The sequence below is a fragment of the Scardinius erythrophthalmus genome (genome assembly GCF_964197995.2).
Source record: "Scardinius erythrophthalmus genome assembly, chromosome: 22".
NCBI lineage: Eukaryota > Metazoa > Chordata > Actinopteri > Cypriniformes > Leuciscidae > Scardinius > Scardinius erythrophthalmus.
The window spans coordinates 22,587,203-22,610,400 of NC_138242.1; the positions used below are offsets into that span (position 1 = coordinate 22,587,203).

Sequence of the window (23,198 nt, forward strand, 5' to 3'; positions counted from 1 at the left end):
AGTCAATTTGGAGTAAGAGGCATTTGGAATGAATTTAACTTCAGTAAAGTGACGCATTTCCAGTTTGTATTGAATATTAAAGTAGGCTTAGACTTCATTTAATCCATCAGGATGTAATTAGAGTTTGAAAAGTAGGCGTAATTATTTACTGATGCCATGTTGTCTTTCACATGTTACATTATTGGGCATTTAAATGGAGAGAAAATGCAGTTCAATAATGATGTTTAAGAAGCAACTAAGTGAAAAAATGGAGTATTTACTGATGCATCAAAGAAAAATTAGTCAGGCGTTTTTCTTAGATGTGTGTGACAGAGGCATTAGTGATCTGATGGTAGGCTCCATAATGACCCTCTGCTGACTCTTTATCATGTCACGCTCCAGATGTGTCCCCAGGCATGTGACAGAGAGGGTCTGGTCCCCTTTTCCGTCTTACTAACAGGCGGCTTTTGCTCCAACACAGCCGCTAATTCACTGAGCTTTGTAATTACAGTCCACTTTTGTCACTTCTGCCCGCAGTCAGACAGGGAGCTGAGAAAAGGCTAAATGGGGCACTGTTGGCCCACTGGACAAAAGTACAGAATGTCGAAAACATTTACAGATGAGATAGTGTGGTCTTTGTGTTTAGTCATTCCTGCACAACAAAGAAATTCTACATTTATTTAATCAGCATAAAGACTGAATTAGATTTTAGGCTGAATAAAGATATTGTTTTAACATAGTATGTAATTAAGTGTAATTAATCCAGGACGTGGACCGAACAGTCGGCTCTGTGCCTTCTGTATGCTTACTCTCAGATGTGTTGGTCAGCATGCGTTTTAAGACGAGCTGTCCCCGCTCTTATTTCTGAGGCATAGTCAAATGACTTGTCTTTCAGCTGCATGTGTGCACCCCCCCCAACCTGTTTCTGTTGTCCTACATACATTACAGTGCCCATGGAAACCTATGCAAACATAATCTAACTCATTACTGTAGCCTCTTTTCCTTTCCTTTTTGCTGGTTTAACTATACTATACTTCGTTAAATATCTGACTGCTTCAGCGTTAACAGTGGAGCTAAATAAACTATGTACAGTGTACGGTTGCATTGCTAAGTGGCTGTAACTTTACGACTCCCTGTGAAGTAAACTCGCACCTGCTTAAGGTCAGAAACACTCACACACACAGAGACAGATGGTGTAGCAATTTATGTGTGGGCTCTAAGGGTACCGTTGGAGAGCCGGGTGCGGAGCAAAGTCTGATGACTAGAGCCACCTCAGCCTTCCGTGAAGTCTCTGTGATGCCACCTAGAGTTTGTATTGTATTGTGCATTATTATTGGTTCAATATTGCCACTTGCACATGGCCACCCAAAACACCCTTAAAATTGTTCAAAACACCTTAGCAATAACTTTTGCATGGGCAAGTACTTGCATTTTTTTTTGCAAAATTATTTTTTTAATAAAGTTAAAAACGGAAGACTCACCAACAGCAAACCCCCTATAAGAGTTTCATGTTTAATCCTGCTTAATTAGGTGCATGTTTGTGTTTTGGGGTGACCTTGGCTATGTTGGTTAATGCCGACAGCTATTTTGTTATTACTCAGACCTGACCTCCTACTTCCCTCTGGGAGGCATGTTACACCTCATAAAGCATGCTTAAGTCCTGCTCCAGTTTCAAGGAGTGGAGCTTCCCGTGTTCTGAAATAGCCTCGTCCTTGTCCCTCCGGGGGCTTGGGTTTGGCTACGGTGTGTGTGTGTGCTGGGGGGCATGAATCCTGGTGTCTTGCTCGATTGCTGTTGACAGGCTGCAGTGTGTCCCTGTCTCTTTGAGGCCTCAGATTAGCGCCCCTTATTCCCCTACCGACCCCCCCACCTGTCCGAGTCCCTCTCCCATAGAGGTCACCCTGCATGCCGGCACAGCGGCTGTGGGGTGTATGTTTAAGGCTGGACACCCTGAGTAAACAGTCAATGTTATCATGACACTTCAGATATGTACAGTCTCTCTGTCTACCTGTCACTGTCTGCAGTGGGTTTGGAGGATAGGTTTGTCTCCTTTATTATGTCTTTTTTGAGGCCTATCTATAATTTGAATCAGTTCGAAAGTAAAGAGGTGTTAGGAAATAATGTGAAAATTAAAGGTGTTTTCATGCAAAGGAATTTTCTTTTAGAAATCAGAATTTGGTCATATTCTTATTATAAATGTTTTATGTAAGCAACATTCCGGTTTTGAGATTTCCAAATAGACATCAGGTACATGCCTGTATTTCGTATTTTTTTTTTTTTTCATATTACATATATACATACAGTTGGAAAGGTACAAGCTTTCAACATAAATATTAAACTGCACAACTGTTTTCAACATTGATTATAATAAGAAAAGTTTTGAATGCTTTATGAAGGATCACACAGAAGACCGGAATAATGGCTGCTGAAAATTCAGCTTTGCGGTTACTGATTTTTTATATATTTTTTTTATATATTCAAATTGAAAAGTTATTTTAAAGTTTAACACATCACAATATTACTGTTTTTACGATTTTATTTTAATCAAATAAATGCAACCTTGGTGACCACAACAGACTTCTTTCAAAAACATAAAAATCATAGTGACACCAAACTTTTGAATGGTAGTGTAGTTAATTTAATTACAGGAATGTTTCAGTTATTGTAAACCTCTGTTTGTGCTTCATTATGGATTTTATTTAAAATTACATGTAAATACAGTTAATGGAGCACCATGGCTCTAACCACTAAACCATGCACACACACACCCCCCCCCCCCAACCTCTTTTTTTTTTTTTTTTTTTTTTGCTTAACATGTATTCTTTTTTCTTTGCGCTTTACTCCCTCTGTGTCTTTCATTTTTCCTTTTGTCTGCCTCTATTTCTTCTCTGACAGCTGTGGTTTACATGGGTCTCTCTTTGCAGCTGGACAACCCCCCCCCCCCTCTCTCTCTCTCTCTCTCTCTCTCTCTCTCTCTCTCTCTCTCTCTCGTCATGCAGTCCAGTGGTGATTAAGACTATTAGGCCTTATAATGACTCTGCTGGTGTGTGGGTTTGGAGCCTCATTTCAGTGCAGCTAATAGACCTCTTAGCCAATTATCCTCCATTTAGAAGCAAATCACAGAGGCTTTTTCTCTCCCCCTTTGATAAATGTTGAATTACTGAATAGATTTGCTAATTAAATTCTTTGTGTGTTTTGCATGTGCGAATCCTCGTGTTCGTGTATCGGAGTGTATGCATGTGCTTTTTTTCTTTTCTTTTTTCTTTTTTTTCGTACTATTTCTTTTACATTTTGTTGATAGATGTATATACACCAAAGTGAGTGGGTTTGTTTGACTTTCCAGTTTGACCGATTTGAAATTGATATTGTTCTCTGCTTGCTGTGTTTAGTGTTTATTGTGTTTCCCGGGTGACATGCGATCTTTTGTCTCCCACAGATTTTGATGCACACCAAAGAAATGGTGCAGAGGGTGAGTCATGATTAGTGTATGTTACAGTAATAATTAAGCGGCACTTGCCGCGTTGGTTATTTGTAAGCTGTGCGTGGGTTTGACGGTTTACGATTCTCCCTTAGATGAATCTGGAGGTCATATACGGGGATACCGACTCCATCATGATCAACACCAACAGCACCAACCTGGAGGAGGTCTTCAAATTGGGAAACAAGGTAAGTTTAGGAAGGAGTGGGGAGGGGGTTTCTGCACGTCTCTTAGAAAAATGCTGTCGGATCTTTAAAGCATGAATGAGTCTGACACTAGTGATTGAGACATCACTGACAATCAGGAGAAAATTAAACCAGCCATTCTGCAACCAGCACCAATCAAATAAATGTGTCTTTGTAGGTGAAAAGCGAGGTGAATAAACTCTATAAACTCTTGGAGATTGACATCGATGGCGTGTTTAAGTCTCTTCTGCTGCTGAAGAAGAAGAAATACGCAGCACTGATGGTTGAGCCGCAGGGAGATGGCAAATACACCACCAAACAAGAGCTCAAAGGCCTGGACATTGTGCGCAGAGACTGGTGTGACCTGGCCAAGGAGTGTGGCAAGTCAGTGCACTGAACTTTCATTAGCCCTATCAGTCCTTTATAAAGACTGTAATGTAGTAGTATTCTTAACACACTGTATAGTCTTTTGTAATATGGTTGTGGTTTTACATGATCTTTTTCCCTTTGATCTAGTTATGTGATTGGTCAGATTCTGTCAGACCAGAACCGTGACACCATCGTTGAGAACATTCAGAAACATCTGATTGAGGTTGGAGAGAAGGTGGCCAACAGCAGTATCCCACTCAACATGTTCGAGATACACAAGGTATTGAATTAGAAACAATAAAAACTATGGGGGAGAGTTCAAACTAGGGCTGTCATTATCAATTATTTTAGTAATCAATTGATTATTTTGTTGATTAATCAGATATTTAATGGTAATACAAATAGACCTAAGCAAAGACCTAAGCCTTTAAATGACTTAAAATACATATATAATAACAATGAGGCAATAATATTTGGTTCAAATTAAGTATCAAAAGCAAGTAATCATGGTTTTATAAAAAAAACACTTAAAATACATAATATACATAATAAACGATAATCTTATGTGCACTATGTATTATAACAAATGCCTGCAGAGGATGCCTACGGCCTGGTGTTGTTACACTTTCTCTTCTCTCTTTCTCTTTACTTTATTTATATAGCACAAGTAAACACAACTGAAGTTGACCACTGTGCTTTACATAACAAGGAAAGCATGAAAAGGAGAAACATCACAATTGCACAATATAATCATAGCCACATAAAACATTAAAATTAAGGAAATGCCTGTTCGAAGAGATATAACTTTAGTTTAAGTTTAAACTCATAGAAGGAAGTCAACGATCTCAGCGAGGAGGGGATGCTATTCCACAACCTTGGACCGATAACAGCGAAAGCACGATCCCCTCTCGACTTTAATCGAGAATGTGGCAGGGACAAATTAAAATTACTAGAGGACCGTAGACATCTACCAGGCACATTCACAGTCAGAAGTTCGGATAAATAAGAAGGTGCAAGACCATGTAACGATTTAAAAACAAGCAACAATAATTTCAAGTCAACCCTATAGCGCACCGGCAGCCAGTTAAGCGACAATAAAATTGGAGTGATGTGTTCATGTCTGCGGACCCCAGTTAGGAATCTGGCAGCAGCGTTTTGGACCATTTGAAGCCTTGTGATAGAAAACTTGGGTAAACCTGCATATAAGGAATTACAATAATCCAGGCGGGACAGAACAAATGCATGTATAGTTCTTTCAAGCTCCAATGGTGATAAGAAAGACTTTACTCTGGATAGCAGCTTCAAGTGATAAAAACATGATTTAACTACTGTGTTTATATGTTTATCAAGCTTAAGAGAGGAATCCAACGTAACTCCCAGACTCCTAACAGTAGGTTTAATATCACAAAATTGGTTTGCAGCATTAAAGGTGGTTTTTCCATTTCCTATGGAGGGCCCAAACACAATAGCCTCAGTTTTGCTAGCATTCAGATGTAAAAAATTTGCGGACATCCAGGATTGTATTTCATTTAAACATGCAAAAAGGGTTTCCAGGCCCTTTGAGTCAGTACGTTTAAAAGGCAGATAGATTTGAGTATCGTCTGCGTATAAATGAAAAGACACTCCGTATTTCCTAAAAATTGATCCCAGCGGTAACATATATAATGAGAACAAAGTAGGAGCCAAAATGGAACCTTGTGGAACGCCACAGGCAAGAGGAGTTACAGATGAAACAGAACCTCCAATGCTAACTGAAAAGGTTCTATTTGTAAGATAAGACTTGAACCAATTGAGAGCATTTCCTCGGATGCCCACAAACTTTTCCAGACGTGATAATAAAATACTATGGTCAACAGTATCAAATGCTGCACTCAGATCTAAAAGAATTAGAATGACAGAATCCCCAGAATCAAGAGATAAAAAAATATCATTCAAAACTCTTAACAAAGCCGATTCAGTACTGTGGTTGATCCTAAAACCAGACTGGAATTTTTCAAGAATACTATTCTCATCAAGAAAGCTCTGTAACTGTAGTAACACAGTTTTCTCAAGAATCTTAGAAATAAATGATAAATTTGAAATGGGTCTGAAATTTGATAGAACTGTAATGTCCGTATTAGGCTTTTTCAATACAGGTTTCACCATGGCATGTTTACAGAGGGCAGGAACAAAACCTGAGTAAAGGCACTTATTTATAATGGACAAAATCCAAGACCCAATGTTATGAAATATTAATTTGAAAAACCATGTCGGCACAATATCAAGAGATGAGATAGTAGGCTTGAGCATAGCGACTATATCTGTTAGACTGGTTAAAGTAATTGGCTCAAAGGAATTTAAAAACCTGGTAGCCGTGGGGGTATCCGAAAAGTCAATGGTGGAAGGTACTATAGACTGTCTAATTTTAACTAATTTCTCCACAAAAAAATGTAAGAAATTTTCACAAGTAGAAACAGATTCAGTCAGATAATTATTGGCCACAGGATTAAAAACCAAATTTAATACCTTGAATAACATCCTAGGATTGTTTGAATTTCTCGCTATCAACTCAGAGAAATAATTAGACTTTGCTGTTTTAACAGCTCTTTGGTATGACCATAAAGCTTCTCGTAATATCTCATAGGACACCTGGAGCTTATCCTTTTTCCATCTCCGCTCAGCTCTTCGGCAGAGTTGTCTTAAGTGACGAGTGTTACTATTCAACCAAGCTTCAGTTCTATTTTTCTGACATTTAAGTCTCCAAGGTGCAACAATGTCAAGAGCGTTGGTACACAGTGAATTAAATAAGCTCAGTAGCTCATCGATATCTACTGAATTTTCTAGGTGTTCACTAGGGAACACCTGCTCTGCATCAGAAAAGGCTGCAGAAAATGCTTCGACAGATGATGGACAGGATAAGCCTACACGTGACCATTTACTCAGTCTAACAGATGGCATGGTGTGGCATGGAAGATTTCTAGAACAAGAATATGTGGACATCAAAACATGCAAACTCAAAGTGTGGATTTAAACTTTTATTTTGAAATCATGATGAACCGTTTGCATATTTAGAAAAATATTTATGTATTCTCCTGTGTTGGCATAGGTTTATCAATGATTTACCTTACGAATCTGATGCAATGGTGCACATTGCATTCCCAGATGAAAGTTATAAGCCAACCAAACTCACAGCATATGAGTTTGAGACACACTCCATGCATGTGTATGATAACAGTTCATGTGGAGCAGCATTTACTGTGAACGGAGCCGCTCTTATTTACATAACCTACATGCATGTAAATAATTAAAGTGCATCTATATATTAAACCCTCAGAGAATATATTTATTTAATAGAATTGGAGCCATTGTAAATTCACAACAGCACTATGCTATAGTATGGTTTTAATATATCTTGCAGCCTTACGGTGCGTGTCCACTACAGCGTTAAAACTCCGCTCAGTGCCACTGGCGATGATATAACCCCTCCGCTTTGGTGTGTGTCTGTTGCGAGTGTTTAATGTTTTTTTTCAACACACACACACACACAGTATAATCATTAGAGATGCATGCGATTACATTTAGAAATAGACAAGCTTTGTTTCCAAATACACCAAGCAAAGATATCCTTTCAATTGAATAAACTTTTATAAAACCAGCCAATATAATCACAGTGAACACATCCAAAATGAAATATTTAACATATATACAGTACAACAACTGCAAAGCGTCTAATTTGTAAACAAAATGATTTACGCACTAAATCCAGCATAAATTCCGGCACAATTTGCATATTTTTAAACTCTCAAGACAGACGTCACATCCCGAACCTCACAGCAATTGGCTGCCGACTGCGTTTTTCGCGTAATATTTGCATAAAGTCGAGAACTGTCCAACCTTTTGAAGCTCTCAACGCTTTCTCCGGTCCACTGTCAATCCCATAATGCACTGCGCGAACGTGAAGCTCAACTTCCATAGGAATGAATTGAAAACGCTTGTCCGCTCTGCTCGCTCCGTGCCAGTGGACACGACACGCACCATTAGAAAATGGTCTAATAATGCGGTTCATGTATTTTCCTATCTGTGAAATGCGCTACTTCCAGTATTTTGCCAGTTACCTGACAATGGGTAAATTGCAATCAAGGATTTTTTTTTTAAATCGAGTACTCTAATTTAATGCTAATTTAAAATAACTATTAAAAGAATTATACAAAACAGATTTAAATAACTTTTTTTGTTGTTGTTGTTTCGTGAGATCATGAGAATATAATTTCATGGGTGTTTAAACTTTTGACTGGTAGTCTCATGGAGTGTGTTCAGGGGAATAAGTTGTTTTTCCTTTCAGTCCCTTACAAAGGAACCTCAGGACTACCCTGACAAGAAGAGTCTCCCCCACGTCCACGTTGCCCTCTGGATCAACTCTCAGGGTGGGAAGAAGGTTAAAGCGGGTGATACTGTTTCTTATGTCATCTGTCAGGTGAGAATCCAGTATATTTGTATCTCTGACTCTATAAATTGGCAGTAAACCCACACTAACCTTCTACCGCTGCCTATTAGGACGGTTCAAACCTGGCAGCCAGTCAGAGGGCGTATGCCCTGGAACAGCTTCAGAAACAGCCGGGACTCAGCCTGGACACACAGTACTACCTGTCCCAGCAGGTGCACCCTGTGGTGGGCCGAATCTGTGAGCCTATCGAAGGCATTGATTCAGTGCTGATTGCTACTTGGCTAGGTGAGACTTTCGGGAATAGCATTCATTATATTTAGCCAAAAAGGACATTTGAATTAGGGCCAATTCCTAAGTAGCATGCACTCCATTGATTTATTTAATTTTATTTTATTTTAATACATTTTTAAATGTCATTTATTTATATTAATTTATGTGAATTATTATTTCTTTTATTTAATAAAAACATGATAATTTTGGAGCTTTTAAACATCAAGTGTGTGTGTGTGTATATATATATATATATATATATATATATATATATATATATATATATATATATATATATATATATATATATATATATAATATATGTATATATAATTTTTTTTTAAATATTTATTATATATATATATATATATATATATATATATATATATATATATATATATATATATATATATATATATATATATAATATATTGTTGTTTTCTTTTGCCTAGCAGCTGAGAATTCATTTCCCCCCCCAGATGGAAATTCAGTTTCTTTAAAAAGTGCATGATCCCTGCCACTCTGTCTCCATGACAACAGACCCTGGTTGTTTGGTATCCTGCAGTTGGGTCCAAAACTCAGGCACTAATTCAGTCTATCCAGCATGTTACTAGAACCAAATAGTGGGTTTCCTTAATTACTTAACGATTAGCAACACATTTATGTCACATTTGCTCCCAGAATTTGCTTCTCATGTAGTCTCAAAATTGCCTTGAAATACACACTACGTTCTGTGTCTGTTCCTAACTACAGTTCACGCACCACCCCGTTCCCTTGGCTGCCGGTGTGTGACATGCTGCATGTTTGCCTGTAGATGGCAGCAGCACTCGGGTGTCAGCGGGCTTGGATCCTCAGAGACGCCGGCTAATCCCTGAAGTCTCATAGTCAACACTTACTTATGTGCTCATTTATTCACTTAGCCAAATTACCCAGGGGGACGTAGACTGTTTTTCCATGCTCTAGTAGTGTTCGGTGTCACCTGGGGGGATTAAATGGAGATTCAGCTGCTGTCTCTTAATGATTTGATGATCTCAGCTGCCTGGGAAAAATCGGATAGCTGTGCTTTCTCTACCCCTCCTTTTTCCCCTTATTATGTTTCCAGTTTATTCTTATCGTTTGCTAGTCTCTCTCCTCTTGCCTTCTGCAGCCGTGCCATCTTCTCTTTCTTCCTGTCCCTCTCTCCTCTTTCAGCCTTTCCTTATACCTCTCTTTCCATCACTGTCTTTCCACTGTCCATAAATACAACCTGAGAAGTCTGAGTCTGCACGGCATTATCACCAACACTGGAAGTGCCAGAATGTTCCAACTTGTATTGCTGACTTTTTTTATTTATATTTACATAGTTGGTTCATTTTCTTTGCTGTTTAATGCTAAATATGAAGCTTTTAGTTTGAGTGCCTTTTAAAAGGGTGTTCACGGCACAAACTTTAAAAAAATTTTTACCTGCTTGTCCAGGACTCGACCCAAGTCACTTCCGAGCCCAACAGCAGCAGCAACGTGAGGAAGAAGGGGACAATTTTCTTGGTGCTCCGGCCCAGCTCACTGACGAAGAGCGCTACCGTGATTGCGAGAGGTTTACTTTCACTTGCCCCGACTGTGGTACCGAAAACATCTACGACAATGTGTTTGAGGGGACGGTGAGTTATCAGCTCTCATATTCACATCCATTAAGTAAATCTGATCTTATCAGTCAACAAAATGCCTACCAGTCCATCTCGATTCATGCATTTCTCACCATTCAATTGCGTCCTACCTCAACTTCCTGTTAAATATTGTGTAATGACAGGTAACAATAAATTTGAGCGGTGCAGGTGATTACTTCCTCTGCTTCTGGCTTTTACCGGCCTATTAATTTCAGAGCCACACACTTTTATTTATAGAGGCTTGGCAGAGCTGTGTGTGGGGGGGAGAGAGAGCGGTTTTGTCAGGGTGTATTCCTGGAGCTCTTCAGTACACAGGATGTCCGTCATACTCCAGGCCGAGGTCAGCGGGGGCTAGAGGAGCATGTGTAATCTGCCACTAATTAAGGGTCCGCTCACACACATGCTAATGCACAGCTTTCTCTTGTCCAAGACTCATAAAAAGTGACATTGACCTCTCCACTGGGCTGATCTCTGTCCTCCTAGTTGTTTGGAGATTTTGCACTCTGCAGGCCAGGGAAGGCTTGGAATTCTGGGAAAAACTTTATGACATTTATGTGCACTGTAATTTATACATGCTTTACAAGCGCTAATAGACTTTAATCAGGGTGGAAGCCATATTTAAATTAACGTGGCATGAAAACAAGTCTATGAATATGGTACAGACTGATCAATATGTTTATTGATCAGACTGTATGTTTAACTTCAGTTACAATTAATATTTTAACGTTGTTAATGAGATTTTTTTTTTAATAGTTATTGTTTTTGTTTGTTTCATATTACAGTATTTTAACATTTCTCTGCTCTCTTCATTGGATTGTTCAGTGAGCACACTGGTTGTCTTTGCTGATTCCTTGAGAATTTGACTGGTGAATCGAATAACCACAACTAAGTGCTTTGTTTACAAATTTGGCAGCACTATATGCTAGCTTATTTGCCATAGTGCTGCAGATTCATCTGCAACATGGCGACTCTCCAGAATAGAAGTGCAGGAAACACTAAGCACATTCAACAGAATATACATGCATCCCATCTAGGGTAGGGTTGGGTACTGAAACCAGGCACCAATATGGAACCGTACCCAAGTAACCGGACCGAATCAAAACGCAGATTTCGGTGCCTCATTTCGGTGCCACTTAAATGCCTCAGCTCGTCAGCTGTCGGTTGAAATTTGCCATCTGGTTTTCCGAAACGGACATAAGAAGCATCATCACCACATGTGATCGCTAGTTAACCATTTGACGTGTACGATCGATCACACTGATAAGTTCTAAGAACGTTCAGTGATCGCGTGATCATCAACTTCTAAATTCAAATCTGCATTCAAATCTAAATTCTCCCGCGTTGGCGCTGAGCCAGAGAGAGACGCGCTCAGCGCTGTCATATATCACAACTATTCAGTGTTTTCAACCACATAAAGTTTATTTTAGTTTTCAGACCTAATTTTAAATACACAAGTATACTAACAAGACAATACATTTATAGTTCGTAAAATACACAAGCAGGCAATCATTGAAAGTTTGTTTTGTTCTGCGTCATGTTTAGTGTGAAAATTCAATGTCCCTACAACAATCCTGATGAGCGCTCGTTGTCACAGTTGTAAACATGATGGCGTTCTTCTTCCATGACGGGTTTTGCGACACGGCATTTAAGGTGAGGTGTTCTAAAATAATGCTCACCTTGTGCAGGACATGCAATAAGTCAGGAGAGGTGTCGTATTTTGCCAGAGAAGGCAAGAATTGCTGAAATTTAAAGCTGTTTTGCAGCAAACCAAGAATACAGACTACTTAGCTGTTATTAGTAACCTACTGTAACTGTTTTGTAGTGTTATTTAGTGTTATTGTAGTAGGTTAGGTGGCTTAGGTTTTGTGAAACCTAAGCTACCCTGAGATTGTGAATTTATGTAAATTTTTTGTTTTCCATTGAGGCTACTTATTTAAATATATTTAAGGATACTTTAAATGTGTAATATATTGTTCGATTTTAAGAATTTTATATTTTATTTTTTTCCATAAAAATTCTTTAAATGTCATTCACCATCATTTTGAGGCTCTTCATTGTTTTTTTTTTTTTTTTTTTTTTTTTTAAGTATCGGTTCAGGCACCGTTTAGGTACCGGTACTTTTTTAAAAGTATAGATTTGGCACCGGTATCGAGAGAGAAAAAAAAAAAAAACGAAACCCAACCCTAATCTAGGGTTTGCTTGATACCACAATTTTGACTTCAGTACGATACCAGAATCTAATACCTCGGTACCAATGCTAAATTGATGCCGTAAGCGATAACCAGCCTCAAAAGATAACTGAATTAAAAGTAATTTTATTAAGAACACTGCATGACACTCTGCAGTAACAAATGTGTTGCTTGTTTTCAAGCATAAATATATGAACAACATAAATAGCCCTTCTCAGTGCTCCATACTCTGTAAACTTGAATTGATACGTATGACATATGAAGGCCAAGTATGGTATCCCATACTCAGAATTTGTCCTCTGCATTTAACCCATCCAAGTTAGTGCACACACACAGCAAGCCGTGGACACACACACCCAGAGCAGTGGGCAGCCTTTTTTCATGTAGCGATTTGGGGTTAGGTGCCTTGCTCAAGGGCATCTCAGTCATTTCCTGCCGGTATTGAGGATCGTATCCGCAACCTTCCAGTTACCAGTCTCTAACCAATAGGCCATGGGCCATGACTGCCACAAGGTGATACAATTAAAATGGTATTTGTTGTTATAGAAAAAGTGCAATCTTCCTACAAAAAGAAGCATATTACACATTACATTGAACGAGTGGCAGATGTATTAATTTGCATTTACATTTCTAGACTTTATGCACAGATCTATATTGACAGTAACAGATTTTTGTCCCATCTGCTGCTATGGTTATCACTGTCAGTCATTGCAGTTTCGGATTTAATCCCACATTTAGATAAGGTTATCAATTCAGAAACTTTGCAATGAGCTGTAAGCAGCATGACATGCTTATTGTTTACAAAACGTGAGCAAAGAGGGCTCCCAGTACAATCACTGAAGCTCAGCAGCGAAAACTCCTGTTATAATCAATGAAGCTGACAACACTGCACAATGAATCTCTTATTTAAATTATGATTTTTATTTTATATTGATTCGTGGATGTGCTGAACTCTAAGCTTGTGAAACAAAAATGCGTTTTCAGCGGTGATGAGTGGCTTCCGACTAACTTCAACACCTCTGATTAGCCAATATGTTCACATGCTCAATAGTTATGTCTGTGATAGGCTACAATGCTCAACGTTGCAAACTCTGCTCTTCACGGAGTGCTTACACAAATGTATACAGAAGCATTAACATTATATTGATATTCACGTTATATTCTAATTTTATATATCATCAGCAAAATTATCGTTTAGATAATCTTGTCCCTTTTATCACATTTGCTGGTTTCGCATCAGTTTGGGTGACACACTACCACATAGCAGTGAACTTCGGAACAATAGCGTATCAAGTACCGAAATGAGCAAAGTCATGATATTGTACCATTTGAAATATGATATAGATCAATATTTTTCCAGTACCGGTATAGCGCGCAGCCCTAATCCCATAACAGCCTTATTTACAAATTCGATGTGCCGTCTAACCTGACTAAGCTATATTGTAGTTTTTACAGATATCCACATCCAGTATACACTTTCATGCATGTGGAACCCAGTGTATGTTATGTTGACGAATATATGGGCTTGTTACATATACTCCCGTATTCATCTGATAAAATATCTAATAATTAGGAGTACAGGGTTATAGCAGAGCTCTGATTTTAGGGAGGGGGCTGATGAAAGGAAGACTTGAAGGAACAGCCTTGACTCATAGACACTGCAGATCGTTCTCTTATCAAAGCCAGCCGTGGAGAGAGGGAGGAGGACAACAGGAATGCAAACAGACGATACTAGAGACAGTATTTGTATAGACGCACAGTTCTCCCTTAAAGTGGCGCTCAGTGAAAGATGCAAAGATCATAAAAACGCTAATGGCTCGCAGCGACTACCGCTTCACCACCACCATGCCATAAAATAAAGAGTAATTTGTTTGTGTGAGACAGTGAGCTCGAGCAAGTGTGCTGATGCATTAGCCGCGCACACACACACTCGTCCTTCAGCTTATTTGAGGCATAATGAGCGCCATAAACAGCTCTGCTAGTGCCCATGTGAGGTTAGATTGAAGAAATATCAGGCTACAATAGTTTTTATCCACTGTTTAACTACAATTGTTGCCACTGTTACTCAATGGGAGGTCTGGGGCCTTTTAGATGTAGAAAAGCAGGCAAAGCTTGCAAATCATTGCGCAGTATGGCATTTGTTACTTGCTGTCATCCAGATACACAGCTGAACGCTTAATGCAGTGCCATTTTTGCTCCTGCTTGTTTCTTTTCCTATCTGGATACCCTAGAGGCTTGGTGTGGGGGCACCGACATTATACTTTTAGTATGTGTTTGAATGTCTAATAGGTCAGGTCTAATAGCCTTTAAAAGCTTCTTTGGGCAATGCCAGTCAACAGGATAAATGCCCTGATTATGTTTTTTTTGTGTGTATGTGGGCTTGTGTATCGTGATCAAATGCTGTGTTAAAAGTGAATTTGTTTGTTTCCAGGGGAGCACCTTGCAGCCCAGCCTCAAGAATTGCTGCCATATCCCCTGTGGGGGCAGCCCGATGGAATATCCCATCCGTATTAGCAACAAACTGCAATTGGACATTCGCCGGCACATCAGGAAATACTACAGTGTGAGTATTAGTAAATGCTTCTTGTAATGCACTGCCCATGTGTTCCAGATTGGCCACTGCAGGTTTTGTGAATACGGTGTAGCATAATGAGGTGTGTAACTTTTAAAGACCATTCACTAGTGAAAATTCCCACCAAATGACCCAAGTTGTTTTTTTTTTTTTTAATGACCAAATGTGATATTTAGAATAATTTTTTAATGCATTTTAACATAATTTAAAATAATTACATTATCACTAACCTATGACGTAAGTTAAAAAAATTATATTTATATATATATATATATATATATATATATATATATATATATATAAGTAAGTAAGTAAGTAAGTAAGTAAGTAAGTAAGTAAGTAAGTAAGTAAGTAAGTAAGTAAGTAAGTAAGTAAGTAAGTAAGTAAGTAAGTAAGTAAGTAAGTAAGTAAGTAAGTAAGTAAGTAAGTAAGTAGTAGTAGTAGTAGTAGTAGTAGTAGTAGTAGTAGTAGTAGTAGTAGTAGTAGTAGTAGTAGTAGTAGTAGTAGTAGTAGTAGTAGTAGTAGTAGTAGTAGTAGTAGTAGTAGTAGCAGCAGCATTCCTTATTAATATTAACAGTAATAATATTAATATTTTTAATGACCAATTATGATATTCAGGATAATTTTTCTATGTTATCTTAATAATATTAATATTTTTAATGACCAATTATGATATTCAGGATAATTTTTCTATGTTATCTAATTATCTATGTTAATACTAGACTACATCATAAAAAATACAAATTATTTACGTGGATAATGTTAATAATAATAATATTTATTATTATTACTATTATTATTAATTGTCTTTTGATATTATAAGTTTGATATTATAAGATATAAGTAGAATTAAAGGAAAAATTAAAGGAAAAATAAATATACTCAGTCCAGCTGACTTCCTAGAAATTTCACAATAAATTAATAATATTTAAAGAACCTGAATTATTCACAACTAAATAAAAATAAATAAATAAAGGTCAGAACAAACAAAAGAATATTATGTATAGATGTGCATACATGTATAATGACAAAAAAACAAATAGATTACAGTACAGTCTAGTGGCAACTTTGCATAATTACAGTGTTTAATTTACAACAATAATCTATGATTATATCTATTATATTTAGTGTTTCTCAATTTTTGTTCAAATAAACCAACTTTTCCAAAACCATGCAGCAACTAGTTTATTTATTTTTTTGACAGGCGAATAGCTTAATGACTTGGAGTCATCTTCGATTGGTCTAACGTCTATGTTAACGTGTCTAGAGTCAAACAAACGTTGTTTGCATATGCTTTTGCAGTAGCTCTGTTCATTTGTCCAGTGTGTCTCCCTTGTAAAACATGTTTTATACAGTAACATCACAGGTACGCATTATCAAGTTCCTTGTCTGAGAGGTTTCATTTTCTACCTTAATTATAGTAGTTGAGTACTTATTTGAGTTGATCTGAAATATTCTGATGGCAGTAATATGTTCTACATTCACATTTGCCCACCTGGGCTCTCCATGAGCATCTTACAGGGGTTAATTTGAGCTCACCTTCCTCATGCTGTTTGTCTTTTATTGAAGCGGGGTTTTTTTTCGCTCCTGAGCGTTGCTCCAAAACAGCAACTGCCCCCTCCCGTTGCTTCACAAATGGGTTTAATTTTGTATGCACTCTCAGTGTCTTCGCGGCATGGCAGAAATACAGGCCCTGGCGATGTGGCAAGTGTGCAGATATTGGACCTACGTTAAGAGCACGCATACATCTGTGTATCTAATTTCCCAGCTGAGGGTTTTGATTGACAGCCATTAATCACTGCACTATGCATCCAATCTGGACGAGCAAGCCAGGTTCTGGAACTCAGGGAAGTTCTGGAATGCCGGAAACTTACGAATCCGACTTGAAAGTTGTGGGGGTATATTCTCCCACAGGGCCGTGCAGAAAAATCAATTAGCAGCCTGAATGTAGCCACCTCCCTCGTTGGGACGGTGCCTGTAGGCTCTTTTGTCAGTATGTGTGAAACAGCTGCTGGTAGTGAATGCGCCCCCCTCCTTGCCCAGGCCCGGCTTCAGTGGACACAGCTCAGCCGTCCCCTCCCACACTAGGAGCAATGAAGAGGCTGATATTGTGTAATTAAGGATTCCTTTCAGCTGGGGGGATAGCTCAAATAGAGTTGTTTGTTCGCAGAGATAGAGGGAGAAAGCCTGCCTGCATGAGGGAGGACTCGCGGCTTACATGGTTACAGATTGGAAGTCAGCGGTGTTTGTTGAGTTTCCTACGGAACACCAGCGAGGCATTAATCATGAAAGAAATCACTGCCACCCTCACCTTCAGCCCACCACCATTACCAATAAAACCACCCTTTAGAGACAAAGCAAATATGCTTTGCTCTTGTCTCCCTCCCTTCCCCCTTTCTTCGCCCCCCCCACTCCCCCACTTCTCTCCTTCCTTGTCATCCGTTCTGACTCCTGGCGTCTTCTGCAAAATGAGAGTGTGGCACAAAGTGGCACCCCCCGTATTTACCCCATTCTAATGTGGGTTGCCATGGCGTTTAACAAATTATTGCTATTATGTTCATCATGTGCTTCGCCCCTTGGTGACTGGCTTGGGGATGTGATGATGATGATGATGATGATGATGGTGGTGGTTGCTGGGTGGGGAGGGGGGGGTGAGTGAAAAAAAAAAAAAAAGAAGTGATAATCCTGTTTTGAACAAAAGGTCAGATTGCTGAATAGAAAAGGCTTGATTAAAGCAGAGATGTACAAAGTGGACGCATTTGCGTCCATTCAGTCGCTCTTGGGCTCCGCAGCCACTGTGTGAATGTACAGCTGTTGATTACTGAGGCACAAAGCCTGTGAGAGGCTGTTGTCTTGGGGGCTTTTTTGGTCCAAGCCGCCTGTAATCGCAGCAGCTTCTTTTTTTGCCTAAAAGGGGCGGTTCTGGATTAAGGGCATCAGTGAGTGGTTGTGTGCGTATTCAGTGGAGCTTATTATTTATTTTTTTATTAAACTTTGATGTGCAACTTATCTAACATAGTTTAAGCTACAAACTTAAATTGTATGGGTTAAGTACTTAAGATTTTCACACTTAACCTGAAAAAAATCCTGAAGGTGCAAATTTGCCTTAACTAGGACCAGTAGGGCTGTATAATTTGGGGGAACTATTTATTTATTTACTCTCTGATAAAAAGCAAAAAAACAAACAAAAAAAACCTCTTTTGTAGGGTTGCACAATTTGGCTAGTAATAATAATAGTTGAATAATAATAAAATAATAATAATAATAATAAAAATGAGCCTAAAAATTGTATCATTTTTATCATTAATATTTAATATAAAGAGCCTAAAAATCTTATCATTTTTATCATTAATATTTAATATAATAGCAATATTTCTTATTTAAATTTTTTTTATTATTTGACTAATATAAAATTGTCACTGGCAGGGATGTGATTTTTTTTTTTTTTTTTTTTGACCTGAAAAGTATGACCCATGTGAATTGCGTTAATCAGAGAACATTTTTTTGGTTACTGTATGATGATTGAAATTGCAAAATGGCCTCAAATTACAAAATAAACTGCAAAATGTTACGTTTTCTAATACATTTATTTCATGTGAGTTAAAATAGGCATTGAAATGGTTTCTAACCAGTTGCCAGGTAACTTTTTTTTTTTTTTTTATACATTTTGAAAATGCATGGTTGTGAGAATGTGGCTTGGTGCGATCATCAGATTGCAACGGTTATGATGTAATTTTATATTATTAATATAATTATATATAGTCTGTTGCGCTGCATGTTTCAGTGTAAAGCACAGAACTGTTGTTTTTTTTCAGATTCGATTGCATTTGGGAACACAACATGTGGCAACCATCTTCCCAAATTCGTAATGAAAATCGTCTATAATATCGATTCATTTATGAATTGCAATTCTATCCTCTAACGAGTCAAATCGATTCATAAATTTCAAAAATCAATATTCTAAATGTTGACTGAACGATGGAACAAAGAACAGTGCAGCAGATGTTTTTAACTCCAAATCGGCCACTGTTCGGAACCAGCTGATAATCACAAATTTTAATGACGGAAAAGACGCGCACTCACGCCATGACAGGCGAAAATGAAAGGCTGAGCAGTGGTGGCGTCTTAGTCTCCAGCGGGTTTGAGTAAAATAATAATACGATTACAAGGTATATGTAATTTAAACTACTTTATTAAATAACTCCACTAACAGTAGCAACTGTTCAGTTTGCATACTGCTGCCCTCCTCCTACTCACTTCTGAACTCTTCCCTCTTGATTAAAGCTCCAGTGAAGGTGAAGTTCTAGTGAAATAATACGCGCTGTTGCATTCTCAATATTTAGTGATTTTTTTTATTTAGCCTCAGGATACGATATGTTTATTCGCGTTTACAAGCAGGTATTGTTCGTTAACAAGACAACCGTTTGCGCTTCCTGTGTGTTAAAAAAAAAAGAAAAGACCTTGACGTATCCTTGATGTAAATTTATTTGAAGTGTAATTTGATTGTTTAGTTTGGCTCACATTCCATTATATTACATGGAGACTGCGGGGTTTATGACCTTTATTGCATCCCATTTCTGCACATTGCTTGTGCAGCACACCTGCTTAACACTGACAACACAGAGCAAAGAATTGCAGGAAGACAGGACTTAAATACACCGAGGAACAAAAGAGCGAATTAATTGGGCAACAGGTGAACGAAATAATCAATCATGGGAACAAACCGATCCGATCCCAAAAATTCTGAGTAACGGCTGATACCAATCCGATATCAGCACAGGTTGTTTATTTTGTTTGTTTTTTAAATCAATGTAGAATTTCTATACCCGTTTGTTGAACTGATAATTACTCTTTTGTGTGTTAAACATCATTATAAAGAAAAACAACAAATGAAAAAAAAATATGATCACAATCTATGACAAAATACTATTATAAACTAGATTAGTTGAAAATTCTGCAGCAATAGTTACTCTAGAAAAATCATGAGAGCACAATAATTGTATAAAATCTAAACATTTAGTGAAAAAACATTTAGTGGAGATGAACAAATAAAAGTGAATAAGTATAGTACTAAATCTGTTAAAATGTTACTAATTGCTCTTTGTATTGTTGTAAAATACATTCATGAAAAACAAATAAATATATTTATAATATATACTATAAAATTAAAAGACATTTACTTTAAATATATAGCGCAGCTGTTACAGTGGTGGAAAGAGTACTGAAAAAACATATTTAAGTAAAAGTACCATTACATTCAAAAAATGTAGTGTGAGTAGAGTTAAAAATTACTTTGAGTAAAAACTACTTGAGTAGTAGCTTATTTAAAAGTACTCATGAGTAGTGAGTACTGAGCTGCGGATACTACCCCCTTATAATAAACACTGTGCACTACAATTAATAAAGTAAAAAAACATTGTACATACTAGGGCTGGGCGATATGGCCGAAAAAAGAAATCCCAGATTTTTTCACAAAAAATCAGATTTCAGATTTAAATAGATTTTTTTTTTCCCCTACTTAAAATCAATCTGCAGATGACAAAGAAATTGTTCAAAACAAGTTTTAACTTTTTTTTTTTTTTTTCTTATCACTTGTGGGATTTGATCTGGATTTCCCCCTTGGGGTTTAAGTGCAATCAGAAACAAACAAGCCAAAAAGACAAGATTGCAGGCCCTGCCTTTGTAAACAGTGAAAATCTAACATAACATAACGTAACCTAACATAAGATGGGTGGATTGGGATTGTCAAAACATTTGGTAACTAAACAGAATTTTATTAAGTTTAGTGACAACACGATGTTACGTGGTACAATGACTGGTATGCTACTGTTTTTAATATTGATTCTTTTGGACTATTATACCTTTTAAATATTAGGTACAGTAGATATGTTAATGTGTAATTTTTCTCCCCCCAGAAAATCTCACCTAATGCTGTAAACATACTGAGCCCTGTCAGCTTGTATTATTATTAAAGTTTAAAAATAACATCTTAACTTAAATATAATGCGTTTTTTTTATAATAACATATATTTTATAATATTATATTATATTTTAATAATGTATACATAGGTAAAAATATAGTAAATATGTAATATAGTTATCATATTTAGCAAAATACTCCTCTATAGCAATTCTTTTAAGTCCCAACTAACGTGCTATTGTCATAATTGGCTTTCCTGAGGTAAATGTAACATTACATGACATTGTTCTCCAGCTGTTTTATGGACCTCTTTCCGCGGTTGAAAAACACTGATCGATCGATTTTATTACATTTCGGTAAGTTGAACTATATCTTTCAAATTAGCTATTGATCATTCGTGTTTATTTACTATTAACTAGTAGTAAAGAGTAACAGATGATCGGTTCACGTGCCACTTGAACTGAGATCTGTCAGCGATCTGTCACGTCACATTTACAAGCGACATGTTTATTGTTTATTATTACAGATAAACGGTGTTAATCTGAGAGCTGAGAATTTTTCATATCAATAGTAACCTTCTCTGTCTTGTCTGGCAGTGTCCTGTCAGTTTCCTCTTTGCTTCGCGATTTTTCTCTGCATGAGAAAATGGATGTGTGGTGTGAGAGCGTGTAAAAAGTGACAATTGCGTGAGTCTCAAGGTGAATTCGGGAGAGTTGGCAGCCCTTCTGATTTGGCTCCCTCCTACGCATCCCTAGTCGTAGAAGGGAGGAGCCATGGTGGATGCCTGGGAGGAGGGACCAGGTATGCGGTCTCCTGCGACAGAGCCGATCATGGTGGAGACCCAGGCAGAGCCGAGGAGACATGGATCCAGGGTGACACCGCAGGTCTAGAGGGCTTTGGTGGAGCTGGTGGCTCTTGAGATCGAGGCAGAGGTGAGGACCCATAAGGCTGCCGTGAAGCTGGACCGACCGAGGACGGCGGTTGAGCAGAACCAGGTTGACGACTGACCAGGGCGAAGACAGAGGGATGAGGGAGCCCAGCTGAGCTGGTGGGATGACGGACCACGGTGGAGACGAGGGATCATGGAGCCAAAGGGGAACCGACAGTTCAGAATCCTCAAGCCAAGATGGAGCTGGGGCCTGGAAGGTGGATCCACACCAACCTGAGGATCAGCCGAGGGCCAGAGAGACACCAGCGGTGGCAGAGCTAAAGAACTGGCTGGTTTCGGTAGATGAGGTAGGAGAGGGAGGCTGGGGAGGAACTCTGAAAAGACAGGAGACACAAGAGACTTGAAGCTGGGCGGGACCAGTGGAAATGGGAGATCCAAGGGTATATCCTCCTCAATTTCCTCTAAAGAATGTCCAGAGGCCAGGCACCACTACTCTACAGTGGCGGGGTTGTGGGTAGGGCTTCCCTACATGCCCTCGAACTCCACAAGCACCTCCTTGGGTACGGGCGTTGTTGCCGACTCGCACACCTGGTCAGATGCGTTGTTGGGCTCAGGCTCTGGGGCGTGGTACGGCTCAGTTGGGCTCGCTGACGCGTTATCTGCGGCAGGCTTAGGCTGTGTCTGCATCTGGCTTTAGCTCCATCTGGTGGGCTGTGAAAACCATTGCAGAGCAAAGAGGACACTGACAACACGCTGACAGACAAGACAGAGCAAGTTACTTCAAGTTTTATGAAATTCAAATAAATATCATTGATTCTCTTTGTAATGTTGACCATGTTTTGATTCTATTTTGATTGTTACGGTTGTCTAACGGATTGTTGTAGCGCTGCAGTTGAAGCAGCACGTGAACTGATAATCACTTCCTCTTTACTACTAGTTACAGCACGAAATAAACATGAATGATCATCCGAGGGTATATTAAGTCAAGTCAAGTCAAGTCAACTTTATTTATGTAGCGCTTTTCACAATACAGATTGTATCAAAGCAGCTTCACAGTATTAAATAAAATAGTACATCAGTGTTTGTTTCTGGTGTAAAACATCCACGTTTGGTAATGCAGATCAATAGCACTGGTGAATCGATTAATCAATTTAAGCATCCCCAACTGAGCAAGCCAAAGGCAACAGTGGCAAGGAACCGAAAAACTCCATTAGGTGACCTAATGGAGAAAAAAAAAACCTTGGGAGAACCCAGGCTCAGTCGGGGGCCAGTTCTCCTCTG

At 38.4% G+C, this 23,198-nt stretch overlaps 1 protein-coding gene across 3 annotated transcripts in view; it reads left to right on the plus strand.

Annotated features, from left to right (window-relative positions):
* The window catches only part of pola1 (polymerase (DNA directed), alpha 1), a 62,577-nt gene that overhangs the window by 14,537 nt on the left and 24,842 nt on the right, over positions 1-23,198 (plus strand). For all 3 annotated transcript variants that reach the window (XM_081352218.1, XM_081352219.1, XM_081352220.1), the window contains exons 27-34: positions 3,416-3,448; positions 3,553-3,645; positions 3,821-4,026; positions 4,159-4,291; positions 8,333-8,464; positions 8,545-8,719; positions 10,160-10,341; positions 14,968-15,099. In XM_081352218.1, coding sequence (XP_081208344.1) covers positions 3,416-3,448; positions 3,553-3,645; positions 3,821-4,026; positions 4,159-4,291; positions 8,333-8,464; positions 8,545-8,719; positions 10,160-10,341; positions 14,968-15,099 — 1,086 coding nt within the window. The remainder of the gene's footprint in view (positions 1-3,415; positions 3,449-3,552; positions 3,646-3,820; positions 4,027-4,158; positions 4,292-8,332; positions 8,465-8,544; positions 8,720-10,159; positions 10,342-14,967; positions 15,100-23,198) is intronic.